This window comes from Trachurus japonicus, chromosome 19 (genome assembly GCF_045865225.1).
Source record: "Trachurus japonicus isolate A0001 chromosome 19, Traja_1.0".
Classification (NCBI taxonomy): Eukaryota; Metazoa; Chordata; class Actinopteri; order Carangiformes; family Carangidae; genus Trachurus; species Trachurus japonicus.
In genome coordinates, this window is record NC_140925.1 from 15,420,762 (window position 1) to 15,445,759 (window position 24,998).

The 24,998-nt window shown below is 41.9% G+C and overlaps 1 protein-coding gene across 9 annotated transcripts in view; it reads right to left on the minus strand.

Annotated features, from left to right (window-relative positions):
• rbfox3a (RNA binding fox-1 homolog 3a) overlaps nt 1-24,998 on the minus strand; it is a 531,011-nt gene that overhangs the window by 24,148 nt on the left and 481,865 nt on the right. For 8 of the 9 annotated variants that reach the window (XM_085761389.1, XM_085761388.1, XM_085761390.1 and 5 more), the window contains 5 exons: nt 19,217-19,270; nt 13,786-13,878; nt 11,897-11,957; nt 10,749-10,802; nt 1,006-1,138 (listed from right to left, as the gene is read on the minus strand). In XM_085761389.1, coding sequence (XP_085617515.1) covers nt 1,006-1,138; nt 10,749-10,802; nt 11,897-11,957; nt 13,786-13,878; nt 19,217-19,270 — 395 coding nt within the window. The remainder of the gene's footprint in view (nt 1-1,005; nt 1,139-10,748; nt 10,803-11,896; nt 11,958-13,785; nt 13,879-19,216; nt 19,271-24,998) is intronic. The other variant, XM_085761391.1, reaches the window with a different exon arrangement.

Sequence of the window (24,998 nt, forward strand, 5' to 3'; positions counted from 1 at the left end):
GAGGTAAGAGGGGCACCCCTGAAGATGAAGTTTAAACTCTTCATTGGTGTCTGAATTTAGTAATTTCTGGGCAAAGCTGAAATTTTCAGTATGCAAACAACAGCATACTGGTTTAAACAGTGAAGTATTCATTTGGACTTTTAATAAAAGAAACAATATACTTCACTGATGCATTTATGACAGGACATTGGTTCAGATACACAGAACCAAAGGGTGACTGGTAACTATTGTGTGCAGACAATTCAAGAATGTATTCAGCACTACAACACTCATTGTATCTTGTGGTCACCACCTTGCCATGCCTCAGTGTCTTGTTGACTTTTCTACATCCAAACCAAGCAGCCTGATTGATTATTTTTTTAAGTTCTCGAGTGAAAATAGTTCCAAAAAGTTTTTTGTTTTAAACTCTAAACTAACTATTAAATGCCTAATTAAAGAAAAATCATTTATACCAGCACCATCCAGTCTGTGCCAGATGACCAGCAGCTCCATTCATACATTACAATTCTTCTCTCAGCCTCCTGCCTTTACTCTTTGTCTCAATCTGCATTTCTTTCTTTCAACCCCACTACACTCCCTCAGTCATCTATTCTCTCTCTCCACCTCTCCCCCTCCACATCCACGAGGTCTCTCGCTCTCTCTGAAGCGGGCCCATTGGAGTGTGCACGGCAGGTCATAGCAGTCCATTCACAGCCAAATAAAGAATGACACATTAGAAAAAAGAGAGACAAATTTGGCCATTCTGGAATCAAAGAGCAATTTTCCGCTCTATTAGAAGGCAGCGGTTTTGTTTTCCACTCTTCTATAACTGTGCGTGCGTGTGCGTGTGTGAGAGCGACTGTGTTTCTGTGTGTGTGTTAGCTGCTGTGTCTGAGTAATACTGAGAATTAGCTTTGTGCAGTGGCGTGTTCTCGGTCTTGGAGGCCTGTCATACAGTGTTTATTTGATTATGTGTGTTTGTGTCAGTTGGATGTGTGCATGTTGCGTGTGCTCGCAGCCACTCACGCTCCATAGGCAGGGATGGGTGGAGGAGGAGGTGCGGCGCGGAACGTGTTGTAGACAGCCCGACCCCTCCCTCTCAAATGGGCCCCTCTGTAGGCCATGGCTGCTCCTGTGCTGGGGTATGGAAAGCCTGTCACTGAGGGACACACATCCAGTCGCACAAAGACACACACATACACACACATACACATACACATACACACAGAGAGGTGGGAAGAAGCAAAATATGTTACAAGTGTCACATTTTTCTTTGAATAAAATGATGAAAAGACATGGCTGCTGCTGTGTTCTGGTTTTTGTACTGTAAAAAAATAAATCAATGAAATATCGTGAAATGAAACATTCTCAGTGGGTTCCCATTGAAGAAGTCATTCTATAAGAATGACTCTCAAGTATATGGGGAACAATAATTCATAAAACTGATAGGACAGTGTGTTTGTTGGGGATTCTTTTAGGTGCAAGTTGAAACATATTTGAAGCATCTGACTGAGCACAAGTGTGTGAACAATAGAGCTCAGAGGAACAGAGGAATCATTTATATCAGGGTTTGTCAGTTTAAAGTGATAGTTCAACATTTTGGCAAATTGGCCCATTGCCATAATCCCTGTCAGCGCAAGCTATTTTTAGAATGGCAGAGCAGAGCCGCAAGCTGCTCAGAGCTACAGTATGCTATGGAGGCTAATGGGATTTCTTGGTTTCCCTCATCAAACTCATTAAATACACAATCCAACAACTCTAAAAAACTCTTGGGGACAAGTTGTGACCTGCACATTCACCACATGATGAGATAACAATGTAACGTTACAAGACAAGAGTTGTTTTTGAGGCTGCTTGCCGAAAAACTGCCCCCGACGGTGGTTTTGCATGAATTTACCCCGAAAACAACTGTGTCTCGTAATGTTCTGTTATTATCTCATAGCGCGGTGAATGTGCAGGTCACAACTTGTCCACGAGAGCGTTTTGGAGTTGTTGGATTTGATGAGTTTGATGAGTTTGATGAGGAAAAACCAAGAAATTCCATTAGCCTCCATAGTGTAGCTCTGAGCAGCTCACGGCTCTGCTCCACTGTTCTAAAAACAGCTTGCACCGACAATTAAAGGTAACGAACCTGGAGCTTTAATAGTGTGTACTCATTATAAAGTGTTACCGAACCTACTTCTAAAACTATAGGGATTATGGCAATGGGCCAATTTGCCAAAATGTTGAACTATCCCTTTAAAATAAAAAGACAACAACTGGATGGAGAAATGGACATTTGACTGATTTTGGACTTCAGCGGACTACCTACTGTACACACTAACTGGATCTGAACATGTGTGTATGCTGCACTGAGAGTGGAGTAAACATGTGTGTAAAAGTTGTTGTTCTCAAACAGATGAATGGTCATGTTTCTCTGTGAGGTAAACATATTCATTTTACCAGAATATATTTCCAGAGTGAGACTGCACATCATGTACGTGATTTATATCTACATGTCCAACATGACATTTAATGTGCAGCTGCAGTGGAAACACATATCTCTGCTGCACACATAACATCCTCTGTTTACTGGCCGCTAGTTACTTTAGGTAGTTCACATAAAATAAACCAGACAGAAAGCATCTCTCAGCCAACGAGAAATGATGTCTCTCATGTGCAATATCAAATATGTATCATATGTTATCACTGGCTGGATCATGTTCAGAGGCAACACATTATTGACTGAATGAAGCATTTAACAGCAGGGGAGTCACCGGGGGCTGACAGAGGTGGATTCACTGCCACATCAGAGACCAGAAGGCTTTACATCCACAGTTGGATATTCTGGCAGAGAACATCCACATAGTCCTTGAAAATGTACTGGTCAATGTATTTTTGATTTGCCAAATACATGTATTAACATTTCAATATTATACTTAATCATGTTTTGTACAAAATGTGTTTGCTGTGGCTATTTAGTTGCATTGAAACTGTTTTAGGAGAGAGAGGAGTTACTAGTTGTTTACATTTTGCTTAATTAAAACAGTTTCTGATCCGAGCCTAACCACCTGACAGGATTCACCTAGCTGTGAGAAGATGGAGGGAACGTTCCTGAGATGAAACTGAGAGCGGAGCTGGCAGAGAGAGCAGCAGAGGCTCAGAGGCCTGTGTAGAGGTTTGGCTCGGTGTTTGGCAGCAGGGACACAAAGCAGATGGCCTGTATTGTTTGTAGTGGTAGACTCAGCCTATGGCCATCCTTCATCATCCACATACACACACGCATAGACACACACGCGGGGGTCACCCTTACCGGCGCGGGGTGGCACGGTGATGTGATGTGAAGTGATTTAGGTGAAGGTCTGTGTTTAACCTTCAGCCGGCAGGAGAGCAAGGCTAAGAGTTAGTTTTCTGGATCCAGGGCCTACATGTCTGTACTCTGATTTGGAGTTGATGGGAAAAATACAATGTATGTGATTGTAACAGTGAGTCTATGAGTCCACCATCAGACAGAAACATACATTTATAGTACTATATGGAGCACCCTTGTTAAAATGTGTACATATCTTAAATATCATAATGAATTAATAGTATGCTTAAGATGTGTATGTGATTTACATAGCATTTTTTAAGTTTATTAAAACATCATACATTCCACCTGGTGGACCAAAACTGATTTTTAGTTTAATTTAATTTGATTTAATAATAATAATTAAATTTAATTGACACACTTTTTGTCTTATTTAAAAGAGACAGTTTGTGTTTTGACTGATCTGCTATTCAGGACAAACAGAAATAACACAGACGTGTGTTTAAAGGCAGGTTCTGACTGAAGAGAAATAGTAAAATGAGGGAAACAGGGAGAAGTGCAGAAATGATGACAGTGATGATGATCTTCAGAATGAAATATCCTATGGAATTATGCAAAATGTAGCTGGGCCTGTTCACAATGAAGGTGTATAATCCAATGCTGTGGTTTTCCAAAACTTTTTGACATGGCATTACCTTTTCAACAACAGGTGAAAATAGCTGACAGTGTGCCTCTAATCCTCAGACTAATATAAAGGTATTAAGGTTGTGCTTACTTACTGTAACTGTAAACAGATTGAGATGAGATGCTCAGTTTATCAGGGAAACTTGAAAAACCGTATAATCCAGACTACAGTGGCCATGAGAGCTGATATACAACACAACAACTATATATAGAAATGCTACCAGCAGCACTGGTGACAATGTAGGCTATATTAAAAAGTGTTGATCCTGAAGTGATGAATTCAAAGCATTAAACAAGTCTGTCCCAGCTGGGTTCATCTCTTTTTTAGTGCCCCCTGGAAACAGGATGTGCAGCGTGTTCGTGTTGTGGAATTGATGAAGATGTTTTGTGAATTTTGCTCCTGTCGTCTCTATTTGCATGTGTTCTCTTGAGCTGCAGTGCGTTGAGCTCTCAGGGCCACCGTACCCCAGCCTTACATTTACACATAGCGGTATAGTGTAAAACCTGTGGACTGTAAACTCTAACAGATACAGATGAATGCCTTGAAAGGACCCCTGTTAAACTCCAAACACTCCATATCACCTCCCGAGCACCTTCAGACCTCGGAGGGGCCCCGGATATGGATGACTACACCTACTGTCTGCAGCAGCAGAGGAAAGCACAACCTGCTCCACTGCAAGTGTTCAGAGACCGAAACACTCTCCCTCTCTCACCCATCCATCTGTCTCTCCCCCCTCTCTCTCCCTCTGAGGGGTGATGGAAATTCTCAACCCTCTGCTGTTTCTGCCTCCACTCCAACTCGTCAGACAACAGCATTAATATGCCACACAGCCAGCTCGCAGTCTATTGGCGATATATTCTGAGCGAAGGATCAATTTCCCCCACCTCTCCTCTCTTTCCTAACATCAGAGTATCCTTAACATCCATATATTCATTCCTCTTTGTGCGTGTGTGTGTGTGCGTACATGTATGTGCGCACAAGTACACGTGTACTGTATGTGCGTGTTGTTGTTGGTGTGACGTATATGAATGCAATCTGATAATGAGCTACAGCCTGTGCGTGCTACAGCAATGCTGTAATAACCCTTGAATCATGGCGAGGCCTCCTCCTGACAGCCAGCGGGCCCATTAAATAAACAAACAACATCCACTGATACACACACACACACACACACACATGCATAAAAAAAACACTTCAAGGCTACATACACACATATACGCAAACCTTATCTAGTAGAGTGGGAGCTGCACGAGGACTTGTTGTTGGTGTTGGAGATATTTATATTAAGACAAAAGAAGAGATATATAGGATTGTGTTTTTATGTATTCCATATATTTATATGTGATTATATCTGCAGCTGTGTGTGTGTGTGTGTGTGCTTGTGCGTGTCTAATTGTGTTCAATGAATCACACCTCAGTCCCAGCTTTTATTACGGTGTGTCTAACTAACTGCTTGGAAAATCACAAGAATCTACATGCTACATTACAACAGGGAGGTTGCGGGGTATTAAAATGAATTATATATTTTCACTGAGCAGATACATTAGAAACTCACAACGATGACATGAAGTGAATTGGGCTGAATGAGCCACAGTAAAAAACTGAAGCTTTAACTTTGGATGATAAAGGCTAAATGAAGTGGAATTGCATTTAGCAAACAGCCTGAGATCTTTGCTTATAAAGATGCATTTTATATAGTTTACCTATGTTATATGTGAAGTGTTGATCCATAAGAAGATGTATTTTTACTGAGCTCCAGTAACAACAGGTCAGCCCTCTCCTCTGATTGGCTAACTGTTTTCAGAGTGAGCTAATTTAAGGAAAAGATACTTTCACTGTATTAATATAGAAGAGGACATGGGCATCTCCCTTTGAACAATATGGGACCTTTAACATGAATATGAACTTCACCTGCATCCAGAATCTGCTGCCAATATGTTCATGTTCAAACTGCGGCTGAACCCGACAGCCTTTATTCTACATAGCATAACATATAGGATTGGTATTGATTATAGATTTCTTTTAGAAACGAGACTGCCAATAAGAGTACAGATTCATTTTTCATCAGTTTTTGCAGAGTAAATCTTAAATGCATGAAAATGTGCATTTTCCCTGAAAGTATATTAAATCTGCCTGTTCAGTTACCTACATACATGCATCATAATGTTTTAATCAATGAAGCCTCATCTACAGTCACGGTACATGATAGTACTGAGCAGTGCAGCTAAATGCAGCTGTATGGAAACCTCATGGTAAATCACCGGCTGCTTTCTAAACACCACAGACTGATTCAGTTAGAAAAGGTGGGGTCAGTAGCTGATCTGGGGTCGGCCTTGGACCGATGACGGGGGCGGCAATATGACAAAGGCCAGAGTTGATCTGATGATGTCGCCCTTCCAACTGCAAATTTTTCAGCATATGTTAAAAAGGCCCGAGCCACTTGCCTTGTTACTTTGCTGCCTGCATTTTGCATTTTAATCCTATTTGTTGTGTTCTGGAGAGCAGCTCTGCCAAGCTCTGCATATACCAGCTCCCATGAGATGCATGCACACACACACATACACACACACACACACACACGTTTGTCCTGCTTTGCATATACCCAGTCTAGGACACAGTCAATCAATCAGTATTACATTTCCCTCATTGTCCTTCAAGCCCATGCAGTCTATTTTACCCAGTCACCCAAACACACATATGCACGCATGTACACACACACACCCAACCACACACACACACAAACCTCTTTCTCGCCTGTGATGCACACACTCTCCACGTAGGCCAAGGCTATTATGCAAACTCTGATCAAAAAACATTAGAGGAAGTCTGGACTCATCAGAGTTCACCCCACCGAGCTGCAGTGGATCATATTAAGGTGTTTGGGTGAGTGTGTGCACCCACGTCTGGTTGTGTTACGATGGAACACATATTTAGTTGTGTTTCTCCCACAATCCTCTTTGATCACCTCCCGATAAATTCCAGGTTGAATAACTTAGCAACATGACATACTAATGTAATTTCCTGGAAAAAACAGGCTTTTATTTTTGTTATTGTTGTTGTTATCATAATTATCATTATGGTAATAATTATAGCTGACCTTTGGATGTACTTATCTTTGGATTTAATTAGTCTGATACATGATATTAATAAGTAATGTCACTATGATACCGCCCCTACTGTAAAAAACAAACCCACTCACACACCAAGACAGATGCTTTCAACATGTGTGTCTATTCATGTTACAGTTTTACAGTATTTAATTGAGCTTCAGCTTTTTATCTGAGAATTCATAGCATTGCATCACACAGTGTAGCTTTGTAACAATGCTAAAGTGTGTGTCTATTTGTGTGTAACTGTGGGTGTCTGCTTGCTTGCATACCGGAGCGTGACTGTAGCAGCAGAGCGACTGTACATCTATGCCTCAACTAGGCTACAACATTCATGAGCGTGTGAGCATGAGTGTGTATGCATGTGGAGGTCATGCATACACACCCATGACGGATGGTGAGGTCATCCGTCACTCCTCTGAATGGGGTTTGCGCACAATAAACTTGTAGCTGAGCCCAGCAATGGAGATGGAGTGCACTGTCAGCCGGCCAGGATTTATGGAGCCCGATTCAGCTGATGGGTGCTGGGAAAAGCTATCTGATAAAGGGTGATTAATCGCCCTTACATCCCACTTTATATCCTGCTTTACTCCCTCTCCAAAATAGATTAAATGCAGCCATAATTATTTCAGAAGGAATCTTAATCCCATGTACTTTTGCTTACAGGTGGGAATTCTTCCATTTTTCATCGAGGGGGGTGAGAGGAGGGAGAGGAGCAGGGACACCTGGGAGTAAAAATGCAAAGGTGGAGGCGTGGATAGAAGCTGCACACTAGGCCTCAGTGCAGAGGAAGAAGGTATAAACAAAAAGAGAGCACAGAGGTTTCCATCCCTCTATCTCTCAGAGAGCCATGGTGGCCTTTAAAACCTCTGTGTTTTCTAATACTGAGAACCAGAGGTGGCCACATCATTACAGCTGTGATGAAATGCTAAACACAGGTCAGTGTAAATGGTTACAATGACATTTATCAGCATATATTTGATGAGACGTTGGTTTAAATTATGGTTCAGTGTTCAAAAACCAGAATGCCACTCAGATTTTTACTGCATTTCTACTGCTTCAGGCTCAAGCTTGTAGTCTTGTGGTAGAAAATTGGAATTTAACTGGAAATATGCCAAAAAAAAGCTCACCTTTATGATATTATGTAATATGTACACATCTGATAATTATTATAAATATATTAATATTGTCCAGATCTGTATATTGTGACAACCAGATGGTGGTAGAGGACGGAAAGATGGAAAGAAATGAAGGAAGACAGACATCCCAGCTCTGAGAGTGTGTGAACAGCCATGCCTGGCAAATGTGCTGCTGCTCTGTGGGTTTGAATGTGTAGGTCAGGAGGTGTTGAGGAGGTTAATGAGCCAGAGAGACACTTATTCAGGTAAAATGGCTGGATTATTGCTTTTAAAGTACTACTTACTGTGTATGTAAATTGAATTTAGGTTTAGGAGGATTGAGAATGGATGTAATAAAAATATAGACTGGTGTTAAACTAGCGAGTGTAACCGTGTCCGTATGCGTGCGTGTTTGTGCTGTTGGACACATGGAGACCTGAGCTGACAGAGATCTGTTGGTGGTTTAGGAAAGATGGTGTTTTTATTTGATTGTTAATGCTGTTAAAACATTATATAGTGTCTAGAGTCATTATTTACAGCACTGGTTAGAAGAAGGCGTTTAGTGTTGCTGTTTGGCTGGGATGGAGGGATGGATGGTGGGATGGAGGGACAGAGGTAGAAAAGTAGGAGGAGGGAATAAAAGAGACGGATGGCCTCCCTCTGTCAGCGTGGTTATTTAGAGGAGTGCTGTAAAGCTGTCGGAGGAATGAACAGATTTCAGACTAATGAGCAAAAAGGAGAAGCGGACAATCTCAGCACTTGAAAGCAGGCTGTTAGAAGGCCTACGCACCGGGCACCAGCAGCACATTGGCCTGGTCGCATCGCTCTGAGACTCATATGAAGAAGTAGAACTATGTTAATCCATCAACTTTTGGAGGAGACGTGTTATAGTCACTGGACAGAGAGGACTTGGGAACTCAGCTGCTGCATATGCAGATTATTCCAGATGCTACAATTTACAATTGAACTTCTTCTATCTTTAATGTGATTAAATGTCATCACAATGCCACTGTTATATCCTGCTCGCTGTTCATATTGTCAACATGTAAAACATACAATGTACATATCATTCATACAAAATACACATATTCATACACACATTCATCCAGTATTTAATATTTATTTCATGGCACTACGTCACATCTACTGTACAGTGCAGTGGGGCCACTGATCGCTTTATTTAAAACTATTTTTGTATTCTTCTATATGGCTTTTTAAATGTAAGTACAAAGTAATTCAAAATGGGAGTCAAATACCTACACATGTGGACATATTTGGCCATTAAAGCGAATTCTGATTAATGTCCATTAAAGGGATAGTTCAAGATTTTGGCAAATTGGCCCATTGCCATAATCCCTATTCTTAGGAGTAGGTCCGTTACCTTTATTTGTCGGTGCAAGCTGTTTTCAGAACGGCAGAGCAGAGCCGCAAGCTGCTCATAGCTACTCTATGAAAGCTAATGGGATTTCTTGGTTTCTCTCAACAAACTCAGCAAATACACAATCCAACAACTCCAAAACATTCTTGTGGGCAAGTTGTGACCTGAACATTCACCATGCTGTGAGATAATAACGGAACGTTACGAGACAGATTTGTTTTCGAGGTAATTCATGCAAAACCGCTGATGAGTGTTCCCGTCGGAGGCAGTTTTTCAGCAAGCAGTCTCTGTATTTGCCTCAAAAACAACTCCAGCTCGTAACGTTCCGTTATTGTCTCATAGCGTGGTGAATGTGCAGATCACAACTTGTCTACCAGAGCGTTTTGGATTGTGTATTTGATGAGTTTGATGAGCCTCCGTGGCATAGCTCTGCTCCGCCGTTCTAAAAATAGCTTGCACCGACAAATAAAGGTAACAAACCTACTGCTATGACTATGGCAATGGGCCAATTTGCCAAAATGTTGAACTATCCCTTTAAAATATCATACTTAATAAAGTATGAGTGGTAGAGTGGAAGTTTTACAAAGGTTTTTTTTTTTTTTTTTTTTTAACTTTGATCAAGAATCTCCTCTAGAATGTGAAATTATCAAAAATAAATGTCATATTTGTTGGACTCATCTCTGACTTCATCAAACGTACATGAGCCTGGATATGTTCCTTTCTCTCTCTCAGTTTTTACAGTGTGCACATAAAGAAACATGAAAATCTGTGATCCACTGCACAGGGTAGATGCTCACATCTTTCACACATCACATGGAAGAAAAAAAAATAAAGGTAAAGAAAAAAGGAAGTGTCACATCATGAGCAGTAGGGAAGAGAAGGAAACATCCTGCTCCCTGTGCCTTAGACTGAGCACCCACTCAGCATGACAACACAAAGGTTTCCAGGAGACACAAAGAAGTGTTGAACCCAGCTGGGACACACTCAGCATGGATGTATTATAATACATGCATGTGCACTTCTTCAATGCTTTTAACTTGAAAAACCACGGAGCATCAAGTGCCTCCCATCCAGCTTCATCACGTCTTTGTGTCTCCTGCAATTACATCCGTTGTCTCTGTGCTGCTTGCAGTGTGTGTTTGTTGTGTATGTGCTGTCAGGTCATGTTCTATAACTGTGTGCGATTATTTACCTGCATAAAATTCAGGACCATATACTGCTCCAACCACTGGATTCAGCTTCCAGCCTGCCAAACACACACACACACACACACACACACACACACACACATAGAGTGGATGTTAGCATTATATATATATATATATGGATATGTATAACACACTCGTATACATACATAGATATATAACATGAATTGTTTCAAAGATTTTTTCTCTTCTTCTCCTCCCCCTCCGACTCTTCCTTCTTGTCTCATTCACAGGTGTGTGTGTGTGTGTGTGTGTGTGTGTGTGTGTGTGTTTGTCCGGGCAGGTTTAGGGCCTGATGACAGTGAAGAATGGAAAACCCTTCAGGGCTGATTCTCTCTGTCTCTGCACCCTCAAACATTATGTGTATGTGTATGTGTGTGTGTGTGTGTATGTGTGTTTGGCCATTTAATTCCCTCCCTTGTTCATCCATCCCCTCCCCCTCCCCCTCCACCCTCCTCCCTTCTTTTTACTTCTCACATTCTCCATCATTCCCTCCCTCTCTCCCTCCGTCACCCATCTATTCCATCCACATGAATGAGTGTCTGTGAGAGGGATGGGGGAGAGAAACACACCCTAAAGGCCTCTCTCTCTCGCTCTTTACCAGTGACTCCTGGCTCTTTTTATTGGCTCTTTTCATTTACCCATTCACTCTCTCGTCCATCTACCAAATACCCCCCCGCCCCCGCCCCACTCTCTGCTTTAAATCCCCTCCTCCATCTCCAATCTTCCTCTTCCTCTGCTGCCCTTTTCCCTTTACCCTGGTAAGAAAAGATCTCACTTTGCTATTTGCATGATATTTCAAACCAAATCGACTGCCTCTCTGACAAATATTGATTTCATTAATCAAATGTGAACAACTCTTTTTGTGTGAGGGCAGAATCTGCTGCCTGGCTTCCATTTGCAGCTTTTTTGGTTTCTTTTCCATTCACAGTACAAGCTGAATGGCTGGACTTTTGGCTGGACCGATTTACTTCCTCTCATAAATATGCCCATCTGATGCTCTGATGCTGGCAGAAATAATGGGCCAGAAAACTAGAACGTGGGGACAACATGTGAAACAAATGAGAAGAAGAAAAAGGAGTGGGAGAGTGGGAGAAAGGATCAATTAGATATGAAAACAAATCTGAAGTCTTACCGTTTGTGTAAGGGTTTGCCACCTTTTTGTTGGTCATTACTCTGGCTGTGGCATTGTTGACCTGTCAGCAGACAGACAGAGATTAATGTGAGGGCAGATACACAAGCAGAACAACACACAGCAAAATCACAGTGAATAACGTGGATAATCCACATCATACCCACTCTCCATGCCATGCTGGAATTTGAGGAAAACATGCAGCGAGTCAAAGATCTGACGTTCAACAAGGCAACATTCAAGAACAAGTCTGCCAACCTCAACGACCACACAGGTCGTTTGTCCCGAAAACCACTGACATGAACCATCGCAGAGTTTCCTGCATGAGCCACGAATACTTCAGTAACGTTGAAGAATGAATAACTAATGATGTGACAGTGATGTGGCAGAGTTTTAGCTGCTAGGTTAAGAGAAGGATCAAATTAGCTCTTTGTAGATGTTCAAATCCAAAAGTTTGTTGAATGAGTGTATTCATGTAGAGGTAACGTAAACTGTTGTGGGTAACACTTTATAATAAGCACACGCTATTAAGCATTAGTTAAGCATTAATAAATACTGAATTCTTCATTTATAACGCATGAACACTCATTAGTATGTAGTTTATAAATACAGTTAGTGCCTATCAATGATGAGTAAAACATTTTTAACTGTGTTTATAAGTCTCCATGGATACACCTTACTGTTTACTGTCGCACACTGTGACAATGGCGACAAGAGATTAATTGCGGTTTTCCTCGGTTTTCCTGTCCACACATGACTGCTGAAACTGGACTTTTCAAAAAAGTTCACCCTGGACTGCGGTTACAAAAAACTCCAGTTTCAGGAGCCCACAACTGTGGTTATGTGTGGATGAAAGAAAGGCCAAACCATGCAGAGAAACACACGGTTTCAAAAATACCCGTGTTCATGTGGACGGCCCCTAAATCAAGCAACAGCACTGAGGAGCCAGACACTGCAGTTCTTTGATTGGCCACTAGAGGCTCACCCCCCGAGTTACTCCCCATAGACCTCCCTGTTAAGATGTCTTCAGAGCAGAAATAAACATGTTTACAACCTGGAACAAACATAGTTTTGGTCTCTACATGCAACTTATTTGCATTTTTTGACATTTTTTTTATACAACTAACATCTTTTACATTTCATTAGACCTTAAAGTTATGAATAATTGACAGTGTGACTAACATTAGTGGGTGCTGTGTACACCCACCATCGAAACAGACCTCCATCACCAGGAAACAGAACAGAAATTGTTGGTAGCAGTAGTAAAGTCTGTCTTTTATATTTCAAGGTGAATGACTGTCAAGGAAAAAATAAATCCTTTCTTCCCTCTATCAGATGAAACAAAGTGAGTTAAAATGATAAAAATAAAAGGGGAAAACAGATTAAGTGGAAAATGAAACGGGATGGTGACATCAAAATAGAGGCAACAACTTGTATCCATATGTAAAGCCTGCTGTCAGATTTGTGATCTTGGAGGGAGTTCATTCTGAACCAGTTGTTTCACTCAAATCAAAAACCACCGCACTGTACTGCACATGCCACAGACACAAAGTCACAGGACAAAATCCATCACAAGCAAAGCAGAATTCAACGTGTATGCAAGGAAAAAAAAGTAAGAAACAAAAACATTGCAGCACACTCACATTCCACTGAACAGATCTGTCTTTCTTTTTGTCACACACACTTACGGATCAGGGTTCGGCATGCAGTGTTCAAGGTGCAGCAGGCAGGTGGGAGAGAAGAAATAGACATAGGAGGAGAGGAAGGGGAGGGGGGTACTGCAGGAAACGTCAGGCAGGCACGAAGAAGAAAGAGAGAGTCAGAGGAGGAGAAGAAGAAGAAGAAGAGGAGGAGGAGGGGGGAAGTGAGGAAAATCAGGAAAAGGAAGGCACCTCTATTTTCCGTCCTTCTACGATTGTACCATTTAGTTTCTCCCGTGCACGATCAGCATCTGCACTCGTTTCAAATGTTACAAACCCAAAGCCCTGCAGTGGCAAGGAGGTGGGGTTGGAAAAATCAAGCAACGGAAGGAAAACAAGTCCAGAAATGAAATGAAATGATGAAACAAACAAAAAAAAGGGGGGAGGGAGGAGAAGAGAGAAGAAAAAGACACAAAGAGCAGAGATGAGAGAGCTGCAGGTCAGGACCACGTCTAAGAATCTAGAAGCAGAAGCCGGAGAGACGTTAGGCTGTTTAGACACACAGGAGAAACAGAGTTACAGTGAAGCTGGGAAACACAAGGACATCAAACCACACACAACAGCTCTGATCATGTTATTAAATGACATTATATATTAAATCACCACCTCATCACAGTGTGTGGATGTGTGCATGCTTTTTGATTTTCCCTGCTCCTCCCAGCATTGCAGACTGTCACAGAAACAACTGGACCTAACCGAGTTAGCTGATGAAATGAAAGGGATGTGCAGTGTATGTGTGTGTGTATGTGTATGTGTGTGTGTCTGCTGTACGGTGCAGTTGCTCTGCTGGTGTGCAGAGGCCCCTGTGGGAGAGCAGATAAGTGCCACACAATTACAATCTCCACGGGATCAGTCAGTCGTGACTCTCTGAGCCCCAGGACGCAGCTCGCTCATGACACCCTGTCTGTCTGCGTCTCAGACTGGGCCTGGAGACGGAGCTCGCTCACACGGCCCCCGTAAGTGGGTAAAACATGGCTTCGAATCCTGCTGCACTGTAACATCTGGTCTATGTGAGCGAGCTTGAAGCAGACAGAGTGTGTGAGCTGAAAGATGGTCTCTGTTATCGCTGATCAGTCCCTGGATGATCAGAAACCTTCACATCTACATTCTGAGCTGCTCGATCTTCTGAATCCTGCTTGTTTAGCACCACAACCAGCCGTCTGAGCTCCCTTGTGATCTTTGACCCCTTCACTGTGGCCCATCAAAGTGCTTTCTGCTAAGACTGAGGCCAAAATGGCAGGGTAGCTATATTCTCTGATGGACTCATTTCACCATTGCACCAGATTTTTTTTTTCTTCCAGAACTTGTAAATAACACTTTCATCTTTAATGCAGTCCACGTAAATCATGTGAAACCTCCTGCTGCCTCCACGACAGAAATTTAATGATCATAATATATATGCACATGGGAATGAAACAGGTTTAATAAGACAGCGATGTGCACATTTCCTAGTTTTAAGATGATGATGGCCTGAGTTTTCCTCCTTTGGTAAAATGTAATTTCTTTGTTTGGGGAATGATGGATGTCGGTAAGGTTTTTCTGTCAGGCATCTTTAAATGAGCGACTAAGGAGGCTTTCATGAAAAAAAAAAAAAAAAGTTAAAAATTCTGTTCATGGGAAAAAATCCACCAGGAATTAGACCAAGGCCCTGGTGGGATACATGTCTCAGCTCTTGGGACTCCTGCTCCCAAATCCCTGGAACTCATTGAAAAACCAGTTCCCAGTGTTTGTGGTTCTAATTCAAGATCCACAACATCCTCCTGGCTGCGCTCCCATTCACTTGCAGCTACGTCATGTTTTCAGTGCCCAAGTGGACATGTTTTCAGGAGTGGATCCATGTTTGCGGGTCGCTCAGCTGCTTCATGGCTGCGTGTGAATCTAACACCCCACTGTGCTGCTAATCTGCTCCTCCATCACTCATTTTAAATGTCACTCCAGCTGCTGTCATTAACCAGTATCAGAGCACGCTGTCTTGTTGGTGGTGCGACTGCTGGTTAACATGGTAGTTTATTTATGAGCTCTGTGATCATATTTCACACTGGTACTGATATCTAACCTCAGAAATAGAGAAATATCAAAATGAAATGGAACGGGTTAAAGGGGCCATACTATGGAAATATCACTTTTTGAAGGCTCTTTAATATATAGGGTGTTTGTCTTGCCTTCCAGCCCCCAAAATGTAAGAAATGACAAAACAATCTGTACCAGCCCTACCTGTACCGGTAGAAGGGGTGGGGCGGGGCAAGCAGTGGTTCATTTGCATTTAAAGGAACAGGCACAGAAACCAGCCATTCTGAACAGGGCTGTTTTGAGAGGATGAAAAGAGCTGTGACGTTTGATCCTTGGAGTATTTTGACCAAAGCATGTCACAGATATGCCTTTAAGACACCTGGGAACTATTTTAATTTGTGGAAAGGGGGCAAAACATGTCTCCTTTAAATGAGCAATCTGAACCTATCCTAAAAATTCTCAAACTCTAACCTTCCTTTTGTAACTCTAAGAACTATTTCTTCCCTCTTGTTTTGACAGAAGATCATCTGAAAGTGACAAAAAAAGTGACAGCATGTCATATACATGTCTTTAGGACACCTGGGAACTATTTTTAATTTCTGGAAAAAGGGTATTATATGTCTCCTTTAAAGGCCCTGGTCCTGGTGCACAGGTCACAGGCCCAGTGGATCCAGAGCCCGACTGTGAAGCTGTGGCCTGGTGTTTTTGTCTCGTACAGACAGACAGACTCTGCCGCTCCCGTGCCGCCCTGTCACTGCTGAGTTTATGGTATGGAGGCAGAGAATGAGCTCCATTTGATATGCCTGGCAGACACGCCTGTTGGACAAAGAGCCAATCCTTTTCGCTCATGTATCCTGGGCCGGTCGTTGCTCTGTAATTGCTTTGCCAGATAATATGTGCAAACGGCACCGGATGCCGTGATCTTGTATGCATATACAGGATTCACTGCCTTCTGCTGATCACAAATAACACACGGGCCTGTGCTGCAGGAGGAGGAGGAGGAGGAGCAGATAAAAAATACATTTAACAGAGTGAAGTGGGAGGAAAATTAATCCTTCTGACATTCTTTTAACATGTATGGGTACGTTCGCTCGCTGCTCTTCGCCCTGCATGCAGATGGTCTGCTTCTTTTCATGTGTAAATAATTCCGGTCCAAGGTGTTCTAAGGACTGGCATATGACCAGACAGGCAGCGAATGGAAGAGCTGCTAGAGGAGAAACAGTGCTCACGGAAAGAAACAGCAGGAGGGCTACTAAGGCAGGGTGCTGTCTACATGTCCTTGTCTCTGATACCTTTTAATGATCATGCTAAATCAAAAGCTGGTTGTCCTACGAGCCTCACAGCTACAGATGTTCATCTATACATTTTGCTGTTAAATTACCAGGAACCATGTTGCTATTACTTCCTGGTGCCATGAATATGCTGGAATAATATATTGTGAGCTGCTTTTGTTCAGGAAGCTCTGTAAGTGTGGATGAGCACAGCTCTTCCAAAACATATCCCCTCATCAGCTTTAATGGTGGTGGTGGTGGAGCGCTCTGTTTGATATGTTGCTGCAAAGTCTCCCATAGGTGTTGGAGTTGGACTGTGATCTGAAGGCCACAGCGTGCGATTCACATCGTCATCCTCATCAAAACATTCACACATGCGACCCGCGTGAGGAGCGATGAAGAATCAGTGAGCACATTTATTATCAGGGTTTGGCAACGGGCATGTAGGAAATGTATTTGTATGCAGCACTCAGCCCTATCTGCAGGCTTTTACTGGGCTCCTCATATCACAGGAGATCAGCTGTCGATAAATCAGGCTGAGGAGAACCATGACATCCTGGATACTCTGTTCACGAAGCCTTGGTCTCTGTATGAGCCACACCTACTGTCCGCTTGATCATAGTGACTACTTATCTATGATGCTTCTTTCACATACAGCAAACATAACAAGCCAGGCGCATAGCAGCGACTACTGACTATGAACTTCTTTCATAACAAGAATTAATTCTAACCTAGTGTATAAATTATGTTGGCCTTGAAGTGATAGTTGCAGTTATTGGACATGGTGTTGTGTGAGGTATTTATCTATAGTCAGTGTGTTACCTGCTGTAGATTGTGATCAATGCACTCACAAGCAACACACAGAAGCTGAGTGATGAGCTGGTGAAGGGAGCGGTAGAAAACCACTTCATTTCTTCTTTGAAAATCTAAAATATTTTCATTGTTCTGCTCTGATGTTACAGCCTTTTTCAACTGTTGAACTCCTGCACTATTTCGCAAATCAGCTGTTTGAGTTGAGTCAAGCATAGGTGTGGTTGTACATTTTAGAAATGTGTTACCAAAGACAAGGGCTATTTGACTGCAAGATACAAGAACGATGTATTAAAATCAAAGCAAACACTGATAAAACTGACTGATTTTTTGTTTTACTTAAAGGCACATTGTGTACGCCCATCTAGCATTGCGTTTGTACATCGCAAGCAACTCAGTTGTATTTTTCATGCAGCATTCACGTGAAATTGGGCAGACGGCAGACGGACGACACTGACTATAGATAAGTACCTCACACAACTCCATGTCAAAATGTCAAATTCATCAATTTCTCTGTTAATACATGGAGCAATAACATTTGTCTGGAAAGCCTTGGAAATATCTGATTAGGTCCAAGCTGACCATAATCTAACACTGCTGTTACAATTTTTGTTACTGCTAAAAATGTGTATAATAGTATTTTATTAATTGTATCTACTGTATTTTTAGGTTTTTAGGTTACAATGACATTGTTATACATTTTCCAATCTGCAAAACTACAAACTGTGAGTTTGATTACAAACTATAAGATGAATATGAAATGAAAAAAAAGTGCAATAATGTACCATACTGTACAGTGGTGTATGTATCTCTTGCTTGTATTTTCTCATGTTGCACAGTTATTGTTTGTCGATCCCTCTGCACAGTGCTCGCCTGCAGTGACAGCTTGCCTCCCTCCTGTATAAATAAAGCCATGTCAGCTCCACCGTTATTAGGCGTAGATATTAATAGCAGCTAACCTCTGCCCAGGAACTTGTGGTTATGGTGCAACCTGTTTTTTAATTTAGTGACGCGTAAATCTCCACTTAATAATAAGACACAGTCGAACTGGGCTATATTTAAACTTACAAACAGCTGGTGCAACCGGCTCCGGGACAGTAAATTTAACCTCAGCTCCATCTTATCAGTGTATTCTGAGTACATTAGCAAAGTGTTCATGCTTACTTTTAGCGCTATGGGTTGGGGGAAGCTAACCAGGAAAGACAGTGTGTGTTTGCAGACTGTGCGAATCTTAATGTCAGCGTTAAGATAAGTGGGAGCGATTCATTGTATGTCACAATGTATGACAGTACGGTGAGGTGTAAAAGCTGCCTGGAGGCAAGTGTCACTGATAGGTCCATAATTACTATTAGACAGAAGGAGAGAGAGAGGGGGAGAGAGGGCTGGAGAGTCAGCGAGAGGAGAGGAGGACTACAAGAGAGAAGGAGGCCAGGGGACAAATACAGTCAGCTAGAAAATGTGTGTGTATGTGTGTGTGTGTGTGTGTGAGAGGGCTGAGTGTGCTCTTGAATGCATGGTTACGGTGCACTTACCTTGGAGCCTCGCTCGTTAAAAATAATCTCCACGTCTAAAATCTTGCCAAATTGCTGTGGAAGACAGGGAGAGAAAAAGGAGGGCAGGGGTAGGATGGGGGGAAAGGCAGAGAGAGGAAGGCAATAATTAGAACATGGTGACCTGCACTGTTGGGTCCTACTCTATATATACATATACAAAAACTTAGTCAAACTTAAAAACCAGCACATGCCTCCACGCTTGAGCACCCCCCCCCCCCCCCACCACCACTAAGAGGGTCAAGCAGTCAATGTTGGGAATTAACAAACTCCTCTTCACCCCACAATGAGATTAATAAAATATCCATTTACTCTTAATGCTGTTTAATGCTGTGTTTGCTCTGTTGTGGTAATAAAGAGGTTGTGTGTGTATGTGTATACGTGTTGGAATGTGTGTGTGTGTGTGTGTGTATGTGTACTGGGGACTAGGGCTGTGCAGTGTTAATGAACATTACGATGGTGGATGCAGACGCTATAGAAGTGCAATGCCTCAGCATGCACCACTGATCTTAATGATGCCCATCATCTTGGTTTTCCTCTCCCCTCTCAAAATAATAAAAAAAATACAAGGGAAGAAGAGAGAGGGAATATTTCTATACAGGGACGAGGCCTTTCATTTAGGACAGGAAATGAGGTGTGTGAGGGGGAGGGGAGGGGGCTGACAGGGAGTTAAGGCACAGCCCATGATAAACCATAGGTTTGTTTATGTGCTCACGGTGCAGACCATCATAGTAATTACCTGCCAGAGCTCTCCCTCACCAGTCGGTGCCTATAGATTCTCCTCTGATCGGGCTCTTAATGCTCTTAATTGGCTCCATGCTTCACTTTAATTGGCTAATTACACAGAGTGGTCCTGGTGGCCACGCCTCCCAGTGCACTGAAGCTGATTGGCTGTCATACTTGTGGGTTTATATAGGATGAGACATTGGGCTTATGGCTTTTAAACATGAAAAACAATCCAGCAGCTGCTGGTGGGAAGACCTTTGTTTGTAGCCTCATTCTGGGCTTGAGTGTCCATACGGATGTAAAAATACAGAGGAGGAGGATCAGACCGGCATGTGCAGCAAAACAGCAGCAGCACAGAGGTCAGTCCCCAACAACATCTACACTATATTCTCTTTTTATCCACTGTTTATCTGTAAAAACACTGGCTCTTCTCATCTTGACTATACAGTTATGAACCAGGACCTCCATTATCTCCATGTGATCCAAAATGCTGCTGCTTCGCTCATTAGAGACCTCATCACATCCCCTGTTATATTTAAAGGGATAGTTCAACAGTTTGGCAATCCCTATAGTTTTAGGAGTAGGTTTGTTACCTTTAATTGTCGGTGCAAGCTATTTTTAGATTGGCGGAGCAGAGCCGCAAGCTCCTCAGAGCTACACTACAGAGGCTTATGGGATTTCTTGGTTTCCCTCATCAAACTCATCAAATACACAATCCAACTCCAAAACGCTCTTGTGGACAAGTTGTGACCTGCACATTCACCACGCTGTGAGATAATAACGGAACGTTACGAGACAGAGTTGTTTTAGAGGTAAATTCATGCAAAACCGCTGACGCGTGTTCTCGTCGGAGGCAGTTTTCCGGCAAGCAGTCTCTGCATTTGCCTTGAAAACAACTCTGTCTCGTAACGTTCCGTTATTAAGACCATACTAACACACCTGATAATGCATACACAAACCATGACCTCTCATGCATGAGCTGGTGTAAATATGTAGCAGACTGTTAGCAGTTGATTAGTTGAGCAAAATGTTTTTACAAATGAAAAACAGCTAAGAAAAAAATAGGTCCTAGACATGCAACTGCCGGAACTACAACAGGATCAGTGGTCTTTCCAGAAGTTTCGATTATAGCATATTAGCAGAATAAACGTAGCAGGTGATGAACTATAAAACTGCACCTGCCTTTTCCACTGTGAATCTTTGAGTGACGTATTCAAAACACGGACATGAGCAACACAATGATTTGTGTTAATAATTAAAGTCAGCGTGTTTCTACATGATGATGAACTCGTGATATCTCATGACAAATTCTAACACAAGTGCAGGCAATTCCGAAGTCCACTTACTTTTTTCTTGCCACTGTATGAATATTAGATCTATTGATAAGTGCTGCATCCTTAATTACCGTATCTAAAAGACCCCCTCAAACAATATAAATACTGCAGGACCTGAATTACACTGAGCTTTCAAAACCTTTTAGTGTCCATGTGTCTGTCTGATTATTCTGATGAAACACACGCATCCTTAATAGTGTGAGGTCAGACTATAAGATGAAGACTAAACTACTGCGGCAAGGAGGGAAAAATGAGGGCACACACACACACACATACATATACACACACTCACCAGTATTAGCAGTTTAACGCCTCTTTGAATAAATACAACTTCTGTTTTAAATAATGTATGTGCATGTGTTCTCCTGATCTGCTTCCTCTCATCCTGTTTCCAACTTCATCTTTTTCTGATTTGATTTGGTCCTTTTCATTTCCGTGTAATTACAATCATGTGCAATATATTATGTCAAATTAGATTACATATTCACATCTGTAAATATATTTACCTTTCAAATGAATTGATATTAGGGTAAAATAAACTCTTTGTAGCTCTCAGAGACCTGGATCACTTTGAGCCTGTGGTGCAGGAGCAGCTGGGATGAACTCATGACTACGTGAACTAACCTTGCCAGACAGTATGGTAATGCTCAGCCTTGTGCTCCCCCCATAACTAGACCTTGAATCAAGTAGTTTATTTCAATAAATAAATAAACATGGAGCAGGCAGCAGAGCAAAGGCAAGGTCACAGCCCCAGCATCAACCCTGAAGATGAAGGAAGTCCACCAGCAAATCACGCGTCAGACCGTATGGATGATTCACATATACATATATATAGTGTACGTTATGTTGTGGAGCACACATGTGTCGATATGTTGATGTGTTTGAGTTGATTACATGGACACACTGATGAGAAAAACTTTAGACAGACTGAGGCTGATATAATTACAAAAGACTAGATCATCAAAATGAGAAAAGTGAACTTTTTAAAGAAAAATTATATTTGAATTGAATGGTTTCTTCTTTGCTGTGTTGTGTGTTTGTGTGTGTGTGTGTGAGAGGTCGGGGCTGCAGACAGCACGGATCAGCGCTCTCATTCTGTGCCTGCCTCTCTCTCTCCTCTGTCCCTGTCTGGGTCTCTCGCCCTCAATGAGGGACCAGTCCACAGCCCGCTGAACAAGTCATTTAGCCCGACTCCCTGTGTTTTCCTCCTGCTTCTCCTTCTCTCCAGTGGAAGGCTGCATTTTAGAGTGTGTGTGTGTGCATGTGCTTTATTGTGTGCTTCTTCCATTTGCGTTCTTTGAGTGTGTATATGTGTGTGTGTGAATCACAGAAGAGAAGACTGGTGAATCATGAAAAAAGCAGGACAGGTTTGGTTGAGGATAAAAAGAGCTGTGAACTGCTCAAAATCCATTTTCCCCAAGTCACAGTGTGTGTTTGTGTTTCACAGTTATCACCTCTATTGATAAGTACGCTCTGTTTACACTATATTGACTGAACTTATTTTCTTTTTCTCTGTAACATTAGTTGATTCTCCTGCCAGTGCTCTTTGATACTGTGTCTCAGTCCTTGTACTTCTATACTCACACTATCATTAATGCATACATGTGTTCACAAGCATGGTAACATGTAGTGGACTAATAAGTCTATGAGTGTAAAGTATGTGTGTGTGAGACAAGTATGGCATCTTCAGGCTAGTGACTGAGATCTGCTTCATGTCTGTGATTAAATATGAATAAACATGGTGCATCATGGCACAGGTCATCACTGACTGTTCCTGTAATAAACCAGACCATCATCATTCTGTCACCTCAACCGAGCGCTGTCAGGTCTCAAAATAACATCTGATAATTCAATTGATTGACTATAGTTAGACATTGTACTGTATCAGATATTTTGTGGAAAAATAATGACAGAATTAACTTTTTTGGAACTTATTCTTACAGTATAAGACAGGTCTCTCTGAGCTTGTATGTAGTACAGTGGGGCCACTGTACTACATAGGAGCTTGTGTCTACACAGTGTACTTGTGTCTCTGTGTTTTATTTTATTTTTTTACATCTCTTTATAATCATGTTGTGGGTTTAGTTTATTTATTTATTTATTTATTTTTGCTTCTCTTCTTCTTCTTAGTTTGACAACAGTCACTTGACCCCAGCTGTGCCTGGATGTTTCTATAGATTTAACTGATTTCCTCTGAAGGAATTGTTACGAAACAACAAATACACCACATGGTGCTGATTCACATTTCTCTTCTGACTTCATTTTTTCCAAAAGTTTACATTATCCTCTTTTCTTAGGCAGCCTCAGCACAACAGTTCATCTCACATCCTGAATGCACTGATGCAACCGAGACCTGAACACGTCTCAGAACCAGAACATTGACATTTGTCTTCCAGCAAAAAAAACACTGTTACTCAGAGGTGAGGTCAGAAAACAAGAAACAAAAAGCAAAAAACTACCGACACACTGTTGTCTTTGGGGCATCTTTCATTCACTTCTTGCACCACAACAGAAATGATAAGGAGTCAGAGATACTGCAGTTTTTATGCCCTCTCTGTTTTGGAGCAACTTGACCAACTCCACCAGTTATGAATAGAAGAAATATTTCACAATTTCTCCGTGAAGAACAGGGCTTCTTAAAAAAGGTTAAAGAAGCCACATCTTCTCATACAATTACAAAATGCTCAAATTAAGCAAGTAGGGGTGGGGGTAGTGTGATGTAGCTATACCATGTGCTGAATGTCTACACGCTGCTTTTAATGTAACCATACTGCACCTGTGTGTGTGTGTGTGTGTGTGTGTATGAGAGCTGGGGTGTGTCCTTCAGAACAGATCATTAAGAACATGAAAGTGCTCCTGCACTAAGGCTAATGAGTGGAATGAAAGCTAGCTTTAATTGTTGTCCACAATGGCTGCGTTATTTCATTAGAACTAATTACCCTGTCAGCCATGCCAGTGGTGAGGCTGACCACCACACACACACACGCCACTCTGATACAGCCCTGTTTAGCACAAATTCAATAGTCTTGGTCAATGCCAATGAGCTGATGAACAAGAGACAAGCAGGATGTAGTGGTGTGACTTGTGGTCACTTTTTTTTGTCACTTTCAGATGATCTTTTGTCAAAACAAGAGGGAAGAAATATTTCTCAGAGTTACAAAAGGAAGGCTAGAGTTTGAGAATTTTTAGGATAGGTTCAGATTGCTCATTTAAAGGAGACATATTACGCCCCCTTTCCACAAATTAAAATAGTTCCCAGGTGTCTTAAAGACATGTCTGTGACATGCTTTGGTCAAAATACCCCAAGGATCAAACATCACAGCTCTTTTCATGCTCTCAAAACAGCTCTGTTCAGAACGGCTGGTTTCAGTGTCTGTCCCTTTAAATGCAAATGAACCACTGCTTGCCCCGCCCCTTCTACCAGTTCCAGGTAGAGGTGGTATTATGCAAATTCGAATCCTAGTTACATCACTGGAAGACAACTGAGGGAACAGCTCGTAAAACCACGTGGATTTTAACCTAGGGAGTCTGAAAAGTGATACTTCCATAATATGTCCCCTTTAAAAAAGAAAAAAAAACATCAAATCAACATCTGCCATAAACAAACATCAACTCCAACAAACATGTTTACTGTAGTCATCATCCCATCAGGGCTCAAACATCATACTGTGATTATCTGGATGAATTTCTGACCAGATTTTCAA